This window comes from Corvus cornix, chromosome 3 (genome assembly GCF_000738735.6).
Source record: "Corvus cornix cornix isolate S_Up_H32 chromosome 3, ASM73873v5, whole genome shotgun sequence".
In the NCBI taxonomy this organism is placed as follows: domain Eukaryota; kingdom Metazoa; phylum Chordata; class Aves; order Passeriformes; family Corvidae; genus Corvus; species Corvus cornix.
Window position 1 is genome coordinate 32,591,441 of NC_047056.1, and position 22,438 is coordinate 32,613,878.

Here is a 22,438-nt window from a genome sequence, read left to right on the forward strand (position 1 = left end):
GGACAACACAGTTAATGTAATCATTTCAGGCACATTCACTGATAGTTCAAATACATATAACTGCATAAGTTATTTGTATATTTTACATTAAAAAAAAAAACCCAAAAAACAACAAACCCCTAAACTTTAGAACTATGTTCAAAAGTATTTCCTGTTAAAATACTTTCAACATTTATTTTTGGAATTGAAAGAAAAAGCAGTTTAGTCGTTACAGGGAAGATGTTCAAGAAATGACAGACAGCAGGGAATACAGTACTGGTTTTTCTCAGATGAAGTGATTATTAGCACTGAGGAAACAATCAGGAAACATGAAGAGTCAGCATTTTAGCTGCTGTATCCTGAAGACAGGGACAAAACCTTACCAAGTTCCAGCTATAATGAAATATGGAACAGGATGCCAATGGAAAGAAGGCCCAAACTCTTCCTGATGGAATTGTATCAGTACTTAAGAGGGACTGAAAGTCAATAATTAAAAAATTCCACACCTAGTGTGAGCAATTGAAGCACTGAAGGATGGAGAGAAAAGTGTTTTCTTTTGTACACATATATATTTTATATTTTCATATACGTATGTAATGCTTGAAGCATATGGACACCTAGATGCTAGCTGCTGTGTTGTATGCATAGCAGTGCTGTCAAAGCAATTAGGCACAGCTAGAATCCAGTATGTTTCTTTATAGCAGTTTCATATTACTGAAAAGACAAAGTACATGCTCTCAGCTTTTATATCTACTCAATCAATTTTGGTTATTAATACATAACTGAGTTCTTTCTCTTTAACTCCAAGTCTCTGTTGGTGATCGTTGTTTTCTTTAAAATACCTCCCTATATTACCTCTTTACCTGAAACCGAAGGGGAGGTGGGGAAATAGCCAAATCTCCTTGGATTAGTCCTTTCCTAAGGAAGACCTTAGCCCTTCAAACCTGGCCTCCACTGTCCTATCCTAACCCGCCATTAAGCCGTTGACCTCAATCTGCCTGTGAACCATGATGAGGTCTGGAGAGCTCACTTGCCCTCAGGCACCGGCCTTCCCAGCGCCGCCCAGGAGCGCGCAGACCTGGGCACACACACATTCCAAGCGATGCCAGCCTGCTGGCACTGCTCCTCGAAATCTGCCCCACCACGGCGGGCAGCACAAAGACTGCCCACAGTAATTCAACGCTTGAGGTGGAAGCTCAGGGCAGAGCGCTTCCTTAGAAGAGAGAAACCAAAGCACTTGCACTCTTGTTATGAATTCACAGCTGGCTGGTGCCAATCAAGGAGAGAGGCTAGTACACAAACCACAGAATTACAAACATAAATATTTATTCTTGCATCTGAAGTGCCCCAGCCAAACCCAGCACACCCCTGAGATTTTGCTTTAGGGCTTTTACACAAGGGTATGATATGAATCACCTAATTACCCACTGGTGCTTATTTCTAATTATCCAATCATAAATGTGGTACGGCAAAGCTACTCTATCTTTGTACATCTTGCAGCAGCATCCATCAGCATCCTTGTAACATATTAATCCAGATGTTCCTGCAGTCAACTTCTGCAAAGTTACCAAGCACCAGTAACTGGAGTTTCTCTTAGATACGGATCCTTCGGTGAATTTTGGCAAAAAGTTTCCTTATCTTAGTCGACTGTGTGCTCTTAGTAGGGGCAAGTGATACCTCTCGGGTCTTAAGACAACACTCCAATATGCACTATATACATTATATACATACACAGCATACATATAACCCTGCACAATACACTAGTAATGCTCTTGCCCCTAATGACTGCATGGTCTCAGCACTTCATAGCACGCTCTTCACGCCGACCAGCCCCGAGGCGGACGGCAGCGCCCGAGCGGCCAGACGAGGCTGCGGGAGCACCCGAGGCTGCAGGAGCGCACCCCGCACCGCTCCCGCACCGCTCCCGCACCGCTCCCGCCGCGCCGGGGCCTCCCGGGCTGCGCCGCACCTGCCGCCGTCCCGCCATGCACCGCGCCGCCCGCCGCCGCCCCGCCCCGCCGGCCCCGCCCCGCGCCGCTCGCCCCGCCCCGGGCCCCGCGAGGCCCCGCCCCCTTCCGCCTCGGCTCCCCGCCGGGTCACGCCCCCTCTGCCCGTCCGCGCTCCGCGATTGGCGGCGCCGCCGGCCTTCCCGGGCCGCCCTCCTCCAATCGGCGGCCGCCGCGGCCCGTCAGTCAGCGCCGGGGCGCCGCGGCGGTTGGCGGCGGCGGCGGCGCGGGCGGGCCGCGCTGTCAGTCAGGGAGCGGAGTCCGAAGTGGGGAGCGGGGAGGGAGGGGGCGAACATCTGTCTGCCGCAGCCGGGCCCGGCTGTGCCGCCGCCGCCGCGCGAGCGCCCCGCGCCCCCGCCCGCCCCCGGTCCCCGCCCGCCCCCGCGCCCCGCCGGTGCCATGGGGAGCCGCTGAGCGCGGGGCCCGCTTCGCTCCGCCGGCTGCCCCGCTCGCTCCTCAGCCGCCGGCAGGGGGAGCCCGGGGGGGCGGCGGCCAGCGGGTGCGGGGGGCGGGCGGGGGCGAGGCACGATCCCGGAGCGGCAAGTGAGCGAAGAGAAGCCGGCGGGCGGCGGCGGCGGCGGCGGAGCGCGGGGACTTCGGGCCGCCGCGCAGTGTGAGTCCCGCTGCCCCCATCCCCACACACCCGCCGCGCCGGGGCCGGGGCCGCTGCGGCCCCGCGGGCGGGCGGAGTTGGCGGCGGGTCCGGCTGGGGGTGGGCGGAGGGGCGGGGGCAGCGCTCCCCGGGCGGCGGGACCGGCCGCCCCGGCGACGCTCCCGGTTACTTTTCTTTTGTTGCCGCCGTGACCCGGGGGCGGCTTTTCCTGCGCGCCGGCAGCTGCTTCCTTCCCCGCGGGGCGGCTGCCGGCGCGCCCGGCCACGGCCCGGCCCCGGGCGGGGGCGGCGCTGCCCGCGGGACCAGGGCCTCGGCCGGGAGTGTCGGGCCGGGGGGGGGGCACACACAGCCCCGGCCAAAAGTTGCCGCCGCCCGGCGGGGATGGCGGGGCCGGGCCCGCCGGGAACTTGCTGCGCGCCGTCGCTGCCGCCTCCCCGCCCGTCCCGTCCCGTCCCGTCCCGGGGGCGGCGGGCTGTCCCCGCCCGGCAGCGGGCAGGTGACCCGCCCCGCTGGGTACACGCGTGAGTGTCACCGGGGGGCCGGCGCGGCTCGGGGCTCCCGCTCGGGCGGGGGGGCCGCTCGGAGCCTGCGGGGCCCGGGACCCGCGTCCCGGGGCCGCCGCGGTCAAATAGCTGGGCAGCCCCAGCCCCCGGGAAGAGCGGTGTAGGAGCCGAGCCGAGCCGAGCCGAGCGCTCGCTGTAGTGCCCCGGCCAGGGGAGCTGCTCCGCGGCTCGAAAGGAGCCGGAGTTGGTGCTCGGTGTCACTTGCGCTGTCTTAAACGCTGGAACTGAAAGGACCGGCGGCGGAGCGGGGAGCTGTGAGGTGGTAAATAGGTCCGGTTAATTTCTGCTTTTGAATGAACCCCTGGGCTCAGTAAAACCGAGCCGGTGTGGCTTTCTGGGGTAACCCCGTGGCTGGGGTACGCTGTCAGCACATAAAGCGGTCCTCCAAGTTAAGGCAGAAGTGTTGCTATGCTGCACATACAGTAGAGCCCCATATGTTTAGGATTTTCTTTTTTTTTTTTTCCTCCCTGTTAGAAAGTTTGAAAAAAAGAGACTTTGAAGTATTTTGTTTATACTAACAGAAGAGAAAAGTTCTCCTAAGAAAAAGCTGGTGGCAGGAGTGTAGAGGAGTAGCATATGGCATTAAAAGGAGCACAGCTGGAGGTAGCATTTCCATCTGAACATGATGTCAGAGCAGCTGACAGCCTGCCATCCCTCAGCCTTTTATTCTAACACACAGACAGGGAGTTAGTGTGTGCAGATCTGTGTGTGGAGAAGGTATCTCATTCCTCTCTAACATCATCTCCACTTTGCATCTGTCTCTCCTAGTCTGCTTTTTTTCCACCGATCTAACAGACCTGGAGCCAGCAAGACTCAGAGGAAAGGACTTAATCAGGTTTATGTGTACTAAAGGTAGGAGTAGCAATAGATTAGATACAGCATATTTCTGTTTTGGTGTGTTGTTTATTGAATTTTAGAAAAAAAATCACATTACTTTTCTAACCAAGTTTAGAGGTAATATATGAAATTGAGTATTAAATAGATAAGTGGACTTAGTCAAAAGGCTTGGGCTACAGTTGGAGAGTATCAGTTCTTGGGCACATTGTTAGCATTAACTTTAATGCATATTGTGGGAATGTCTTGATTTGGAAGAAGGAGAGAGCAAGTTCATTCTTAATTTCTGAGACCAAAACTGCAATGGATTTAGTGGCAAGCCTAAAGAGAGTTTTGCTTTATGTTCTTGTCTTGCATCTTTTAAATGACTTCACAGGGGTTTTGGTGAAATATACGAGAGTGTTCGTTTTTACAAAAGGACCTTCCTGGCTAAAATGTGTTTGTAGGGAAGTCTTTCATTAAACTTCATGATTAAATATCCAGCAGCTCAGAAATGTAGTAGCATACAGCTGTAGTGCTTCTGAAAGATAGAAATCAGTTATGTGTTTAAAAACTTTTGTACCCCGGAGAATGGCTTGACTGGTTTCCTCTTTTCTTCCTTGCATGTAGCATTTGAAATCTTTTATTTAGCGTAACAATAATTATTTGAAGGAGTTTTTGTATTTGTGACTAATTTAGAACTTGTAGATTTGAGCTGCCTGAATTGGCCAGACAGCTGTAATCGCACTCCTCTATTCTTAATCTCTTTATCTGGGCAGCAGCTGCCATATGGCCACAGTCAGCTGGATCAGATGTTTATAAGCTTCCTTCTTCGTCCCTCTCTGTCCTTTCAGCCTCCTAATTTGATCACAGCTACCTTGTGAGCTGCCCTCCAATCTTTATTTTTAGCCCTCTTAAGGATTAGGATTGATGTTGGCTGTGGGGCACTTAAAGTGATTGTATTGTAAATCTTCATGCTTTACTCTAGCAATGGTATTTTACAGAATATAGTAGGGGTTGTGTTGTAAGTTTTAGTACATCTTGGTTTGCAAGGGATGAGGGTTTTTCAATAATATCTGCCAGCCTGGAGAGTCACGATCTGCTTAGATGGTTTGGGAGACCATTGCTATCAATCACAGAAGAATAGATTAACATAGGTTTTTTTTAAACGATTTTACTTTCCATTGAGTTTTGACTTCTTTACTTCTTTTTTAAGTTTATTTTGCCTTTATCATCAAGGAAGGCAAATAAAAAACCACTTGGGTAAGAACATACTTGGGATACTCTTTTTAAACCTGGATACATGCTCAAGTTGAATGGTTGAATGACTTTTTTTTTTTTTTTTTTTTTTTAAAGCTTAGTACTGTTAACTCTGCCTGGTGTGGGAGGGGAGGGAAATTTCTGTCCTTCTGCACTGGGGAAGTGGTGCTCATTGGCATTTTGGTTGTTAGCTTTCTTTTGTATATTCTGCATGTTGGCAAAAAACGATCATGTTCTATTGTACAGTATGGAAAAGGTTTAAAACCTTAAAAAAAACCTGTACTTACTACAAGAAGAAAACCACATGAACTAAATTTGTAAAAATGTCCATTTTTGCTGTTGATATAAATTGACACATGTAAATAGTTTTTGTGGTTTATGAATGTTAGACCGTCAGATTTGGGTATATTAACATCTCTTCATGTGAGAACCTCTCCTCTTACTACAATTTAACTTTCAAAAGAAGGTAGATGATCTGGTATTTTTTTCTGCCACTTCTGTGATCTCTCAAACTTAGTGTTTAAAAAAAAATTTTTTTTTTTTTTTTGATCTGCCCTCCAAGGGACTTAATCTGGAGGAAGTTCTCTTAAAAAAAAAAAAACCAAACTGTTGAACAGATTTTATGAACAGCAGTGATACTTCAAAAAAAAAATTGCAGATGTACCTACGCGCTCACTAAACCAGCTTATTTACCACAGAAAGGAAATCAGAACTGTAGTGGTCAGTCGGGGAAAGAGTTGCCATTGTACATTCGTGGTAAATGATCTTTGCGTGGTGTCAGTACCAGAATTCCTGCAATATAAATACAAGGTTTTTAGAGTGGAATTACTTGGATTCATAAGTTCTGTGATTCTGACCTACATTTAATTTTCAAAAATCTTGTTGCTTATAGGTTATGAAGACAGTATGGAGTTTCCTGACCACAGTAGACATTTGCTACAGTGTCTGAGTGAGCAGAGACATCAGGGTTTTCTTTGTGATTGCACTGTTCTGGTAGGAGATGCCCAGTTCCGAGCGCACAGAGCTGTACTGGCTTCATGCAGCATGTATTTCCACCTCTTTTACAAGGACCAGCTGGACAAAAGGGACATTGTTCATCTGAACAGCGACATTGTTACAGCCCCAGCTTTCGCTCTCCTGCTTGAATTCATGTACGAAGGAAAGCTCCAGTTCAAAGACTTGCCCATTGAAGACGTGCTAGCAGCTGCCAGTTATCTCCACATGTATGACATTGTCAAAGTCTGCAAAAAGAAGCTGAAAGAGAAAGCAACCACGGAGGCAGACAGTACAAAAAAGGAGGAAGACGCCTCAAGTTGTTCAGACAAAGTGGAGAGCCTCTCCGACGGCAGCAGCCACATGCCAGGAGACTTGCCCAGCGATGAAGACGACGGAGAAGATGAAAAATTGAACATCCTGCCTAGCAAAAGGGACTTGGCGGCTGAGCCTGGGAACATGTGGATGAGATTGCCCTCAGACTCAGCAGGCATTCCCCAGACTGGCGGAGAGGCAGAGACGCACACAGCAGCAGCTGGAAAAACAGTAGCCAGCCCCTGCAGCTCAACAGAGTCTTTGTCCCAGAGGTCTGTCACCTCCGTGAGGGATTCAGCAGATGTTGACTGCGTGCTGGACCTGTCTGTCAAGTCCAGCCTTTCAGGAGTTGAAAATTTGAACAGTTCTTATTTCTCTTCGCAGGACATGCTTAGAAACAGCCTGGTTCAGGTGAAGGTGGAGAAAGAGGCTTCCTGTGATGAGAGTGATGTTGGCACTAATGACTATGATATGGAACATAGCACTGTGAAGGAAAGTGTGAGCACTAATAACAGGGTACAGTACGAGCCGGCCCACCTGGCTCCGATGAGGGAAGATTCGGTCTTGAGGGAGCTAGATAGAGAGGACAAGGCAAGCGATGATGAAATGATAACTCCAGAGAATGAGAGAGTCCAGGTGGAGGGAAACATGGACAGCAGCTTGCTCCCTTACGTGTCAAACATACTTAGCCCCGCCGGCCAAATTTTCATGTGTCCTCTCTGCAACAAGGTCTTTCCTAGTCCCCACATCCTGCAAATTCATTTAAGCACGCACTTTCGAGAGCAGGACGGGATCCGCAGCAAGCCTGCTACTGATGTCAATGTCCCGACCTGCTCCTTGTGTGGTAAGACTTTTTCTTGCATGTACACCTTGAAACGTCATGAGAGGACTCATTCAGGTGAAAAGCCCTACACTTGCACCCAGTGTGGGAAGAGCTTCCAGTACTCCCACAACCTGAGCCGCCACGCAGTGGTTCACACGCGGGAGAAGCCTCATGCTTGTAAGTGGTGTGAACGCAGGTTCACACAGTCCGGAGACCTTTACAGACACATTCGGAAGTTTCACTGTGAGTTGGTGAACTCATTGTCTGTCAAAAGCGAAGCACTGAGCTTACCTACTGTCAGAGACTGGACCTTAGAAGATAGCTCACAAGAACTTTGGAAATAAAATTTTTATATATATAAATAATATATATATAAATCTATATAGTTGTGGTACAGTCTAAAAGCAATCTTGTTTCCTTGAACTGAAAGTTTGGCTATTAGCTTGTTTTTGCACTTTAAGGCAGCATGAATATTTCACTAATTTAGCACTCCAATAAAAATGAACTGTAGAGGTAATCCGACAAAGTAACTAATTGCGGAGCGTATTTTTCCCCCTTTTTGGAATAGAAGCCAGCGGATACTTTACTTCTAAGGAATCTCCAATTCAAAAAATTTGGATGTGGCTTTATTCTCCCCAAAACACTGCGTTCTTTTAAACTCTTGATCTTTTTCCCTCTTAAAATCTGAATGTAGAAATCCTCTCCCAATTTTGTCAGTTCCTTTACATTTCTATAATTGCATGAGTCCTTTCTAGCTGTTGGAAACCTGAATGCTTTTAGACCCAAATGGAAAATTTCTGAAATGCTGGATTATCTATTTTTAAACAAGCGGTTGACTTAAAACTTATTATGGCAACTTCTGGATTTCTGACAGTTCCCACTGGAAAAAAAACCACAAAAAAACCAACACAAAAACATAAAACAAAAACCCTGAGAGTACACTGGGATCACTGGGACTCTGTCTTACGTGAAGGTTTGCTTGGGATGAAAAAGGATATTGCAGCTTCAGCAGTGATGAACTGTGTGTTTAAAAAATGTGAATTACTGTTATTGTATACTGTAATTGATTACATGGGCCGGGGGGAGGTATCAAAGAACTTGGCAGGTTGTGTTGATGCTCTTAGTTGAGTCTTGAAAAGTAAATATTAACGCTACAGAAATGCATGATTTTCAGTATATTTTTGTCTTTGTTTGCATTGTATAACTTTAATGAGTGAGTTGAAAATTATTTAATTTCCTTAGGAAAAAAACCTGACACCGTTGAAAATGCCAGTGTTATGAAGACAAGAAATGCACTGTTTTTATTTTATCTAATTTAAATTTACTTTCCCACTGTCTTTAAGTTGAGAAGAACTTAAGCTACGAGTCGCCGATTTAGCTACGTTAACAAGGAAAAAAAATTGAATGTTTACAACCAGGCTTCGAGATTTGCATGTGCGGTGTGCATTTACTAACCCCAGACCCCTTCTAATTGCACAGACCCCACGCCAGCTCCAACTGAGGTGCGTCCATTTCCCCAGATGAGCATTTGTAGGATTCCTGCTGCACCACTCCACCACAATAGGTCGTTCTTTTTTTTTCCCCCCGTTGAAAAGAGGCTGTGGACTGAAAAAAAAAAGCAAAAAAAAGCCCCGGGCTGAAAGGCCTGGGCAGGCCTGAGTGACAGGGGGCCGGGGGGCCGGGGAAGGACTATGCGTATCCAAGCAGCAGAGACTGCAGCCTGACGTGTGGTTTTAATGACCAACACGCAGGTCAAAAGCATTTTGCACAGTGTTTGTTTTCCTGTCTTGCACTTACAAATAAGGTCTATGGGAGTAGCATGGAAAACGTTTGCTGTTTTTTCCTTTTTTTTTTTTTCCTTTTTTTTTTCCTCTGCTTTTGTTTAAAATTTGATCGCCTTAACTACTGTAAACATAGCCTATTTTTGTGCTTAAGATACTGAATGGAAAACTCCATTGTGTATTGCTGGACTGTTTTGGAAATATTTGGTCAAATGTGTGTTAATTTGGCTGTAATGGCATTTAAAACAAAAAAAAAGCTGTGAAAATGGCCTTGGAGCGTTATCTTTAGTTACTTGAATAGTTTCTAGGTTTAAAACTACATTCTTTTCTTAATTTAGAAAAGACAATCAGTGTCTGAGGAAAATGGACTTTCTCTTGGATTTTTTTGTGGTCCTCGTGAGTGATTGCTTTTTTCCTTTCCTTAGTTTCACATTCTTCTTTTGTTCTAAAACTTAGACTGACATCTAGCTTTGACAATCATAGTATGTTTTATTTTCCTGAGGAGGGAATAACTTATAATGCTGTTTAGTTTTGTACTATTGGTGTGTTGGTGAATTTTTAAACTGTGTGCTAACTGCAATAAATTATATGAACTGAGAAATCAATTCCCTTGTCTTTTTTCCCTCTTTTAAATTATAGTTATGGAGTATTTTTTATAATGTGTAACTTTATTACTTTTGTACAGACTTCTATTGCTAACTGTGTATGGAATATGTTTTCAGTATGCTTTTGGGCACTTTGTTGCTACCATACATATTTACATCTCACTTAACATTTAAAAAAATTAAATGCTTGTGTTTTGAAAGCATTTCTCTGTGTGTAGCTCTCGCTCATTCTGTAGAGGTATTTTTTAATTATTTTTTACTTCCCCAAAGGCTTTTGCAGAATCAATCTATTGAATTCCAGAAATTTTGCTACCATGCAAATATCTGTGCAGGTACACAGTTCCCTTTGTAGGCTTAATTTCACTCCAAGGAGCTCTCCTGGGCTCACTCTCTTATGTGTCAGTCTCTCTGAGAACAGTAGAGCAGAAGGCAACAACTTAATCTGAAGCATTGGCCGGGTAGTGACTGGCTGTCAGTGTTACAGTAGGCAGTCAAAATGTCCAAACTACTGGTAACACATCAAAGCTGTCTGGACTACAGAGGAAAATTGAAATAATCCTAAATCTTTTGGGTATTTCTCTTATGGACTAAATGTTTCTCTAAAAAAAAAAATAGTCTTAGCAAAACCTTTGAAAAAGACCTGGTTTAGATGCTTGTTGCAGGATATACCCAGAATTCCTGTTTGAGGCTGCTCTATCCTAGGAACGAGACCAGCACTGCGGAGCCCAATGGGAATACGGAAGTAGAGCTAAATTAGAAGGCTGGAACAGAGACAGCAGGACCAATTTGATGGGGGGAAAAATACCTTAATTTAAATGTTTCATTACACTTATCATCTGCCCAGGTACAACTGAAGTTGTGCAGCAACCACGTGAATCTCGGTGCCTAAGCTATTCTGCTTATCTTCCTACATCAGCGGTAATTTGTATGTAGCCAAAATTATCTTTTTCACTGTTTTATTCTTTATAACAATTTTCAATCATCATTTGCTGTGTTTGCGGTGTGGGTTTTTTGTGTTAGTAGAGATATTTTGAAAACATTTCCTTCTGTCAGTGTTAGCATCTCCGGTCGCATAGAACTCTCTGTTTTCTAGCAGCAGACCTTTTCTGTAGGCTTTCATATGGGAGAATATTATGTGTGGTTAAGATGGTTTTAAGTATCGTCAAGACTGAAAGACGGCTAATATTGCAGTGCTGCAATCTGTGCAGCTGATGAGCTTTGGCTGTGGCTCCAGGCAGATTCACCATTTGTTCGCCAACATTAAGATTTTCAAGGATTGTAGATTCTCAAATAAAACTAGACTTCGAAGGAGTCCTTCTTCGGAAGGGAAGGGAAAACAAAACTTAGCTGTTAGTGACAAAATAATTCAAAATATTCTTTATACTTTGTGGTTTATCTAGAGATGGTTTGTATGTGTGCAGCACACACTTGTGGCCATCGAAGTGTTTCTTCAATGAAAAGATGAAACGTACTCCCGCGCGTTGCTTCCCTCCATGAGGTTTAATGTACTGACTTACCTAAATAGCTGTAGTGTTTTTCTTTTTTCTTCTTTTTTTTTTTTTTTTAATACAGTCCCTAGATAATGAAGCATGAAAAAGCATTTTCTTTGGCTTGAGGATATTGTGGTAACAAAATCCTCACCGTTTGTGTTGCCACGATGGTTGAAGGCAAGGCACGGGAATGGAAACGACGCTCTAAACTTCACGGGTTCAGACAACTTTCTCTGACTGGTGATAGTCGTCACTTTTTAACTGTGAGTACTTCTAGACTGACTCACAGGGAAAATACTAAATATATAATTTGGCTATTTTTTAAATCACTTCCTATAACAGCTTAAAATTCTTTTAGTTACGTGTGTTTTCTCTAAAAGCTTCAGGGTTTGGTGGGACAGAGGCTTTTGAACCAGGCACAGCATTCTACAGCCCATCTACTTACTGAGATCTGTGCATATTAGCTGCAATTCGAAAAACTTGGTAGGAGTTTAAAAGAAAACTTTCTGGCCAAGGAAGGGAAGGGATTCTCATTGTTTTTCCTGCTCTCCTGCCTTAGGGCAAAAACAAGTGCCAAACAATCGCATGTACTTCTGTTGACCCTAAATAAAGCCAGTATATGCCCTCAAAACTTGCATTGCCTTGTTGTAAGCCTCAATACAATTTTTAAATTAATTTGCAAGGGTACAGATTCTCTTTTGCCCCGTGCTGGCTCACCTGCTCGGGCAGGGCACCACCGTTTTCTCTCCCTGCGACAGCGTAACTCTACTTTCCTTCTACAGATAATGGAGCAAGTGATTTGTTGGCGGTGGACGGACTGCCTCCCGCCTTCCCCAGCCAAATCTGCTTTAATCAAATGCTTTAATTTTTTAGTTGATTCCTAATAAACAACTTTGAATATGCATTTTTCCAGCCTACTCAAAAATGAAACCCCGAGCCCCCTGTTTTGTGATCAGTGATGCTGCAGCAGTTTGTAGCTGAGGCAAACTTGGAAGGCGAGAAAATTCCTACCTGCTCCCTCCCCTCACTTTGAAGCAATGCAAATTCCTTCAGAATGAAGGTGAAATATGTTTCAATCCTGCAAAAAATACCCCAAAATTATAAAACTGATGCTAAAATGTTGTCACATAATTCTTTGTGGCCGGGTTCTCAAACTTATACATTATTAACGCTATTTGTCCATGTGATTTCCAAACTGAAATATATCCAGAGTATGGGCTTTTATTACAGAAATCTAACCAAAGCATTAAGGTTTTTTTACTGGCACAGTAAATGTGAATTTTAACAGAACTGTCTTATATTTTTAAAGGGAGGAAAAAACAATGCACAAATCTTTTGGGCTCTTTAAAAATATTCTGCTTCAGGAGTCCTGTGAAAATTTTGTATCTCTTCATTCAGATTTTAATCATGCCATTAAATGTAGAAAGTTTGGGAGTAAAAAATATTTTCTAGATGGTAAGAGAGGAGTTTGTCCTTTTTTTGTACGAGTGTTTTTGAACTGAAGATGGAAATGTTCCCTTTTGCTGGCAAATGTGGACAGACAGAGGAAGAAGAGTCCTGCTCCTTGAAATCTACAGTCAGCAGCTCCTGCTAGTGTGATAAAATTCAGCTAAACCTGTTAATGGGTCTTACCAATGAAAGATGGTCCTTTCTGGAAGGGTTATCCATTATCCTAGTTCTCGTAGGCTAAAAAAGAAGTATTACTTTTAACCAGCTGTCAAACCGAAATGCTCTTGGTGCAAATAATCGGCAGCTTCCCCAGCTCTGCCAGAGCAGGAGAGGGGTGAGCCTTCTGCACAGCCAGGCAGCGGGAAAGCCAAAGGTGCTACAGGCTTAAGACTCCGGCAGTGATGGCAAATGCTGCAGAGGTTTCCAGTGACAGAGATGATTGCAAAAAATACCCAACCGAAATATATTTCTTGTTTTCAAAAATAATCATGTTTGAGCTGAAGTATTTCCCTTACATTGGACCTTCTTGGGTTGGTTAATTTTTACGACTAACTGAACTCGTTTAAGTTGTCTGTTTATTATCCTCAGGTTCATTTTGCTTTAATTCAGTTTCTTGCTTTCAGGCTTGTTTTCCTGAGAAGACAGTTGCTCCACTAATACACCATCGTCTTGGTGCAGAATGGACACAGTTTTCATTCTTGATAACTCCTTAACATCAACCATTTGTAGCAGGGGGACACAAGTGCTTTGTTTACAACCATCCCCTCACTAGGACAGACTTCAAGCCTCTCCTATACTGCAGCTCTTACTGGCGGGCCAGATTTTCTTTTCTTTTCTTTTTGAGACTTTACAGCCTGGTTTTAGCAAGATTTTGCTTGTGGCTGCAAAGGAGAAGGAAGGTATGCAGTCTAGCCTCGGAACTGAAATTAACGTGTGACTGGGTATTTTAGGGATTGCAGGAAACAAGTAAATGATTGAATGCAAAATACAGTTGGTGGATATTTTTTAGGACATTTTAATGTGCACCGTTCTTAAACTCAGTGTTGTGCTTTAAAATGCATGTTTTGTATGAACATATGTGTCTGCATGTGAGGAACTAGTTAAAAATAACTTGGTAATTTTTATTTAGGTGTGCATCAAAATCACAGCCTGAGTAATTCCTTAAAGATCTTTAGAAGATGTGTTTAGTGTTCACGCGTAGCAGCCAACACAATGTGGTCTTGTGCTACCTTGCTTGTGATTCCTACAGTTATCAGTGCTAATCTGAGCACCAAGAAGGGTTTTTTATGCCACGTCCAGAACATGCCAGATAGGGATTTACACAGCACATCCCCAGCCATAACAACCTAGTGCATGAAACCCAGCTTTAAATTAGTAAAATATTTAAAGAGCAAGTTACATGTATACCATGACTTCCGAAAGGATTTAACTGGTAAAGCAATATGTTACTGCCTCAGTACTACAGGAGGTATATTAAAAGGCTTAACTGTCTCAAAACAGCTCCACGGCATGGTATACGCTGTATCTGGATGTAAATCTAGATAGGGATTTAAATATTTCTTTCACAACCTTCCCAAAATACAGTTTGGTTAAGGCTTATTTATATCTATTAAGAAAATAAAAACTAGTCTCGATGCTGTATTTTATGTTTTTGTCAAATAGTCTTCAATTTTAGCATTAAAGCTACTTTTTTTAAACTTTTGGATGTGTTCCCAATATACATTTTACAATTTTTTTTTACCATTTTAAAAATGTACTTTATCTATAAATAAAACTCCTTGAAACTGATAGAGGTTTATCATACAAGATATAATTTATTTTCAACTACATTTGCCACGTATTCACACTTAGTGAGGATTCATGTTGAGATAATTTTGGAAATTCATACCAAGATAAAAAATATAGTTAAAACCTTAATGAAACATATTCTGTCTTCACAGGCTATAGCTACCAGGTCTTAATTTTCTGTAGCTTATTCTCTCTTTTTTAAAGTAGTTTGACTGGCACCATCTATCCAGAATATGATTTCTGTTAGTAGATGATTTTCAGGCTTAAATACATGACAGCTTGAAAACACTATAAATACCAGTATTTCATTATTTTCAAATGACTGAGTGACTTTTAAGAAAAATCTGTGGTTTAACGAGCTGAGACTAACTAGGTAATTCTTAATTTTTGGAGAAATGAAGAGTTGTACATCTCTGTATTAGTTATGAGGATATAATTTAATGAGCACATGAACACTGGGCTCCCTGTTGACAGACAGACCAACATACCTCTGCAAGTACTGGATAACTCATTGCAACATTCTTCTGACGTTTTCTCAAGACTGCTGCTTAGTATTTAAAAGGAAAAGCTCCTCAACCATGAGATGAACCCGAAGTTGTGCTTTGCCCAATTTAGTGTGATAAACATAAATTATTTATTTTTCGTTAATGATTGGAAAAGTATCACAAAAACAAAACTTAAAAAACAAAAGTGAGGAAACAAATGCTATCTAGCAGTATTTCACTTAGGAAATTTGTTATTCTTAGGCTAAATTTGGATCAAGAAACCCATGCATTTTAAAATCTCAGTGAAGAAACCTTTTATGCCCATAGCCAGTAGTTAAAAATGAGAGTAGATCAAGCTTTTTTCTTTTTATTTTTTTTTAAGACTGCTAATTTTCATGTGTTCTATTGTTCTCTCTAATCTATAACATGAAGTTTGCAGCATGAAAGAAAAGGTGGGATTCCTGCTGAGCAGAGAAAACAGCAGAGCCGTATTCACCTTGCAGCCCGAGGGTGTTGTGTCGGGGTGAGGGCATGAGGCAAACACCGGGGTCGTTTGTGGGGCCCAGCCAGACGGCTCCCAGCTCCCGCCAGCGAGCCTGCCGGGGGTCAGCGTCTTGTGGCAAGCGATGCCTTCATCCCCAAACAGCAGCAGGTTTGTGGGCATGCTTCTGCTGGAGGGATTGAAAATGCCTGAAGCGCTGCTTCTGGGAAGACGCTGGATAATGTGGATTCAAGCAAGGTATTAAAACAACTCTGCTCACGCTTTCTCAGCAGAGAATGGAGATGGGAGCGCTCCCTGCCTGCCCTGGGCCAATGGATGTGCAGTTCTCAGAAGTACTTGATGGTATAAGCTGATTTTCAAGTGTTGTACTCTGAACTAGGATTGCTGCTGGACAGTCTGGAGCTGGAAGCCGGATACCTGGGTGCTGTATTGCAATGCTATTTAAAAAAGAAGTATGACAAATGTAAGGGTCTGGTCTCTCAACCCTTCTTCTCGGAGTATGAGCCTGAGGGCGAGCGGAGGTGTTAAGATTTGGGACCTACCTGACGTGAGCTACATATGAGTCACCCTCAAGACAGTGAGTAGATGACTAGCACTCGTCCTAATGTTAGCCTTCTATTTTAGGTTGATGCTCTTCAGATTCAGGGCTCCCCCACATGAAATACGACCATTTAGTGGTTTAGGATTTTTTCTAACAAGAGCCTTTGATAGGTCCTGCAGTTGTTCATAGCTGAGCTGGATCCTTTCAGTCCAAAACTGCCTGCATTAATGGCAGGCAAAATTTACCTTTGAAAATACCCAACTACTTTGGGTAGCTATTGTTACTTCCAGAACAGGGTAGGAATATGTTTGGAGCAGAAAGAAATTTATTTACAAAGACATCAGTTTACTATGTATTGCTAAAATTTAATATTGATGCTCACCTTTTGAAACAATCTTATCTCCTTTTATTTAGAAGAAGGAGGATGAGCCTGTGCTTTGGACTGTGGTGAGAAGAGAGGCAACATCTGTAAAGAATGGCTTTTTCTTTTTTTTTTTAGAAGAGGGATAAGCACATTGTTAAAGGAATGAAGGAAATTACAGAAAAATGAGGTTTAAGGGAAAGCACATGTTGAAAGACAGAGCACATTAATCAGGCTATGGGAATGGGAGGTATAAAGACTGTTTTCTACACCACTTTGATTCTTATTAAGGACAAAAGCATTATAAGTTTTTTCCTCTTTTTTTTTTATGCTGGCTTTTAGGAAGGAAGCAATATACCATGGCAAGGTTGGGAGCCTCACTCCTGATGCAGTCCTGGAGGATGAAACATTTTTAATCCATCTCAAAGGCTTCTTCTTTTTTTTTTTCAGTTTGAACAAAGAAAGGAACATCTCCTCCTCATAACTTTACAGATGTCAGAATCACGGTTTTGAAGCCCATGCTTGAAGTCTCATTGTTGGGGCAGTGCAAGACCCCATCCTTGGAGCAGAGGTCCCTGTTTTTTTCCTGCCCTCCTGCTGAATGAGGCACTGGGAGTGGGAAGTCCGTGGCCAATGTTGCTTGGTAAAATGATGTGGCTCATTCAAAGCCACTGAACTTATTGAAGAAGGATGAAAAAAAAAAAAGGGAATGAAAGTCATCAGTGAAAGTCATGTTTTTCCTGAGGCTGGATGCAGGGTTTGATATTTCAGAGTGTTTTCATCACATCTTCTGTGCTACCTCTCCAGCCCCTTTGTGCACCATGTTTGATGCCTGATGTTAGGCTTGGCTCTGCGCCTTTCTGCTGTCGGCGGATCTGATTTGAACGCGTTCTCCCAGAGTTATTTGTTGCTAAGAGAAAACAATTTTCAAGTCCTCTGGAGAACACCGGAGGAATATGGTTAAACAAAAGTTCATCCCTGGGTTCTGGGCAGAAATTAAGCTAACTATGGAAGTGTTTGTTCCATCACAGGTCCTTCTGAGATGCTTGCTGGTCTTCAGGGGGCACTTGCTGGAACCCCTGGTTTGTGTCTACGCTATTTATTTAGAAAAATAAGGAAGGGCTAATGACATCAGCTGTAGCATTTTTCCAGGTTATGTGCACACTCCTGCGACTGCCCCACTTCCTTTCCACCTCCCCAGCCTCATTTTCCCTAGGAGACCGTTTTGCCATCCCGGGCACATGCCGCGAAGGAGGCTTTCTCCCGTTGTGCCGTGTGGAAGCGGGCTGTGAATTTCGGCAGTCGGCAGCGTGGCTGTGAGCGCGCAGCCTGGTGCCTGTCAAGCATCTTGTTAGCACAGCATCCACAAGAAAACTACTCTGAGAAATACAGCTGGGGGGTTGGAAATCACTGCAAAATCAGCCCCCCCCAACATTTTTAAACACAGCTCTTGTGCATGACTGGTGGGGGGTGGTGAGCAGAAGGAGGGAACAGGGAGGGGAGTTTGCTTCTAAAATTGGGGTTTACTTTCCATTGCAGTCCCTTGGAAAATGCTGCTGCCTGAGCCTGCAGCAGCCACACAGGGCAATGGTCAGCGAGGCCAGGCAAGTCAGTACGGAGGCTGGTGGCAGGTTCATGGCTCTGTTGCTCTCCTCATGGGGAAGGAGAGGGAAGCACTCCTGGCCCCATGGGGTGGCAGCAATGCAGGGAGGTGCCTTCATCACCTCCTTCCCCAGCCTTTTGGTGAAGGGTGAGTGTCTTGGGGTGACGCCCCAAGACAGTGAGGATGCTGCAGCACCAGCGCAGGGTGCCCTGACCCCTCAGTGCGGCTGGGCTTTGCCATGTCACAGCCACATGGTGCATTTCTCCGGGCCATGTGCTGCTCCTGGGTGAAGGCTCCCCCTCCACAGCTGGCTCCAAACAACAGGTCCTACCGTACACTTTGGCCAGAGAGAGGGACACAGTGGCCCTCATCTTCTTGTTTACTTGTTTTTTGGGGCATACTCTAATATTTTGGAAACTCTTGCCTGATGATGGTCTCGGAGTAATTTCGGTCTCCAGCCGTCCATCCTCCTGGGGCCTCGGCTTGGGCACATTTGCAAGCCAACCAATGCCACAAAAACATCCGAGTGAGATCTATTTTTTCCTTCTCCTTTGTTGCTTAATGGATGACTCAACTTTCTTTTGTGACTGGATAGCTTTAATTTATAGTTTTTAGGCGAGCGATCATTCCTCTCATTATTTTGGGTTAAATATTCTTATTTGTTGATTATTTAATAGTTTGTTTGGATAAAGATGGAAAAAAAAAAAACCAGCTTGGTGCCATAGACTGAGTCCAAAAGAAATTAACTGCTCTGCTGCACATATTGGAGCAGGGAGTTTGCAGAGAATGCAGCCCCGCTAATGGACTGGCAAACTGATAAAGGCTTTAAAGATTCCATATAACCCCACACTGCCTCGTTTTATTAATTAACTCTCCTTGCTTTGTAGCAAGGTTGTCCTGGCTATGGAATAAATGAGTGAAAGGAATGGCCAGTATACATTAAACATCATTTTACGCTTAGCCTTGTGGAGAATTAGGGTTTGAATTAGGGTGGGGTTTTTTTCCATATATCCTTCCTCTGCTGCGGTTTTTCTCTGGGTTGGAGCGATGAATAAGGTGAGGGATTGCACCTGTGGCCCCTTGATGGCATCCCACAACAATGGCAAAGGTGTGCCCTGGGGGCACTGGGACATTAGAGCTCCCATGCCCAGGGGTCTGCACATAACCCACCGGCAGAGGGAAAAAGGAGGGCTGGGGTACTGGGGAGGTGATTTCAGTTATTCTCATGAGGGGAGAACAAGGAGCCACAAAAAATGAGGCGCTGCTGGCAGCAGCGGTGAGCGATCGTTCACAAGCAACGATTGACTTCTCAGTGCTGCGTCCTGGAGAACAGGTGCTGGTTTGATGGACTGCTTTATTTAATCACTGTTTATCTGGAGAACGGCTCCACTAAGGCATTAAATATTTCTGTTAAATAAAGGTCATTGTGATTTAAGTTTTTAAATGATTCACTAAATATTAAAGCTGGTTTTTCTTCTGCTGCATTAATTTTCTAATATTCCCTCTGTGTGTTTTCTTTTACAGGACATTCAGATTATTGTAAAGCCTGTTAGCCAAAAAGGGGCAATAGATGAGACAAAAATTATTTATTTATTTATTCATTTAAACCACTGGGATTCGTGGGACAAGGTTCATTGATGCATCACACCATCCACTCTCTGTCTGGACCAACGCAGGGGTTTTTTGTGTGTTTTTTTTATGGTGTGGGGTTTTTTTTTCCTAAAACATTACTTCTTGGCAAACTAGATATGCAAATGCCAGAATACACTAAAACCACATTTAATTGGACCCACTTGCCAACTTCTTGAACACAGCTTGGATTATTTCACTGGAGGCTGCTTCTGTTAAAAGATGGGGGAGGAGGAAGTGGCATATTGACAGGGCTTCAGATAATTTTTTTCCACTAGAAGTACAATGATGCCATGAGCCAAGTTTGGAAGTATTTTACTATGTTTAATAATAATTATTATTAAAGGATATTGTAAACATATGCATTTAAGTGGAATGTAATGGGAATACAGTCATGTCACTGATTTAGCTTTGGATTAATTTTCAACTTTTTTTTTGGAGGGGTAACTGATTCTAGCAGTAGTTGGAACCTGTGCGGTGCTGCGAAATGCTGGTTTAGAGAGCGGACGCGTATCCTTTTCCCTTGCTAAATGAGCTGATTAACAATATTCATTCCTTTAGGAGATCTGTGAAATTTTCATCTCTCACTAGCAACCAATTAAATATAAACCATATAATAGGATTAAAATGACAAGGTTTACAGAGTTCCCAGCAATTTCAAGTGTACATATAGATGCATATGTTATGCTTTGGTATTTCAAAGAGAGACAGAAACCTTAACAAATTTTTGCCCAAATAACACTGACTCTCTGAAAGCTGATAGGAGGGGGTTACAGTCTCTTCCCAGAGCCCCTTTTGTACGCTGAGGGTCACTTGCAAATGTGGGTGAGTTGTGGGGCACCAAAGAGCCGATGTGCTGATGGTGGTGGCAGCGGGGAGCCTGGACAAGGGCAGGCACAAACGCTGGTGGGGGCTCGGTGCAAACTTTGCCTGTGCCCTGCAGAGATGGGAGCGGCCCTGGGGTGCTGTGGCTACCCTGTTCACAGCAATTTGATGGGTGCCCTTTTGGCCCAGGGAATAATTCCGCCTGATGTGCCTGGGCATGAAAGATGCTTTGTCTCCACCTTTATCGCTACAGCAAGAAAAGCCTCCGTGCAGGCAGGCTGCTCCCCTGCCTACCGCGGTGGCTGGGCAGGGATGCTGTCAGCCTCCCGTGTGCCTAACTCCTCACGGTGACGGCAAAGCTCCCAGTTTTTCCCAGCCCATGACCTATCGCATCGCCTGGCTCCCGGCGAGCAGGAGCCACGGCTGCTCCCCTCCGGCGGGGTGCCCCATCCCACCGGTATGGGACATGTGGCCAGGCCCTGGCATGATACCAGGGGCTGAATGAACAGGAGGAGCGGGAGTCGAAGCAAACAAACAAATATTTCTTGGTGTGCGCAAGTTGTCGGAGATGTTGGTTTTCAGTGTCAGCCTCAGCTTTTTCTGCAACCACCTCCCAGTCAAGGGTTTTGCACTTCTTTTTATTCCCATTTGTGATTTGGGGCAGCAGATTGGATGTGACGGGGTGAGGTGAGGACAGGAGCAGAGCGGTCCTCGCAGCACAGCACAGGCAGCCGTCGGGGAGGACCCACACCTGCCCCCATCTCCGTTAGCAAGCACTACCTCTCTAAGCAAGGCTCGCTCCTGAGGCTAAAACGTGGTTTTACTGTCTACGAGGGTTTGGAAAAAAAAAAAAAAATTAATCTCGCATAATAGTGGCATTGCAATTAGGGAAGAGGCGTCACTTTAGATAATGAACATCTTTTTAAGGTACTTATGCAATCTGAAAAATCATAGCTGGGCTGGTTGTTCTTTAATCTTGCCATCTACCCAAAGCAAATTTGCAAAAGAGGGGGTTTATTGTCATTAGAGGAATTCTTTCAACTATCAGAGGAGAGAACAATTTCTTTGTCATTAGCAAAATCCCTGGCTTTCTTTCAGCACATAAACAGTTTACACGATGCAGTTTTAAAATGTGCTTGTCTGTAAGCCTTCGCAGGAGTCTGAATTGTGAACATTTCGGCGTTTGGATGTAAAATCTGGGATCTCAATTTAGCCTTCTGTAAATGCAAGGATGAAGGGCAAAGCACAGATCTGGGCATGAATTTTTAAATTAAGGGTATTCAGTTTCACAGTTTTAGGATGGCACCTATATGCAGTCGACAACCAAGATGTCTGAGCAGCTCACAGTCTGGAGTTTATTCTTAAATAGTCTGTGAGGCCTGGATTGCCTATTGTCCCTCGTACATAAGGTTCGGAGATGCATTGGCCCAGGCTACGCCAGCAAAACTTCTCCATGCAAACCTGGCAAGCCACAGCAGTAGAAATGGTTTGGAATAGTTTGTGTCCCTTGTCACAGTACCTCTGCTGATCACAGCATAATCGGGCCTGCCTTTAGAGGGATGTAAGATTCCTCCTCTGGGTTAGATCATTACACTCAGGGAGCAGGGTTTTTTTAAGGATGTCCGAGAAAAAGCTGTTGCCTGCTGCAATGGGCTGTAGCTGTGTTTGGGTGGTGGAACTGTGCTGGCGAGCCCTTTCTGGGGCACTCAGAGCCAAAGAGATCAAGTGACCATTCCAAGCCTTGCAGGAAGCTGGTGCCAGAAAAGAGATTGCAGCACAGTCCCTTGTGTTGCCTCTCGGTGTCCCAAGCACTGAACCATCCCATCTCTAGTCCTAGCCCTGTTTAAAAACAGTAAAGGGATGGTGTTGAACCAGAGCTTTGTGTTAGAGCTCAATGATCAGCCCCCCCAGAAAAGAGATCAAAACCTTTCAATACCATACAAATCAGCTGCCTGAACATAAAGATGAACCTAAGCCAGTAACTGTGGCAATCTGTGGCCAGTAAAAGTAAATG

The 22,438-nt window shown here is 44.5% G+C and overlaps 1 protein-coding gene across 3 annotated transcripts; it reads left to right on the plus strand.

Moving 5' to 3' along the window:
• The first annotated feature begins 2,302 nt into the window (after nucleotides 1-2,302).
• Nucleotides 2,303-9,751, plus strand: ZBTB18 (zinc finger and BTB domain containing 18). Of its 3 annotated transcripts, XM_039569399.1 has the most exons (3): nucleotides 2,491-2,598; nucleotides 3,930-4,013; nucleotides 6,127-9,751. In XM_039569399.1, the coding sequence occupies exons 2-3, from the start codon at nucleotides 4,001-4,003 to the stop codon at nucleotides 7,707-7,709; spliced, it is 1,596 nt and encodes a 531-aa protein (XP_039425333.1). In that variant the 5' UTR covers nucleotides 2,491-2,598; nucleotides 3,930-4,000; the 3' UTR covers nucleotides 7,710-9,751. The 3 variants fall into 3 exon arrangements, with proteins under 3 accessions (XP_039425334.1, XP_039425333.1, XP_039425335.1); XM_039569400.1 differs by lacking the exon at nucleotides 3,930-4,013 and having other exon boundaries at nucleotides 2,303-2,598; XM_039569401.1 differs by lacking the exons at nucleotides 2,491-2,598; nucleotides 3,930-4,013 and adding an exon at nucleotides 4,030-5,237.
• Nucleotides 9,752-22,438: the final 12,687 nt, after the last annotated feature.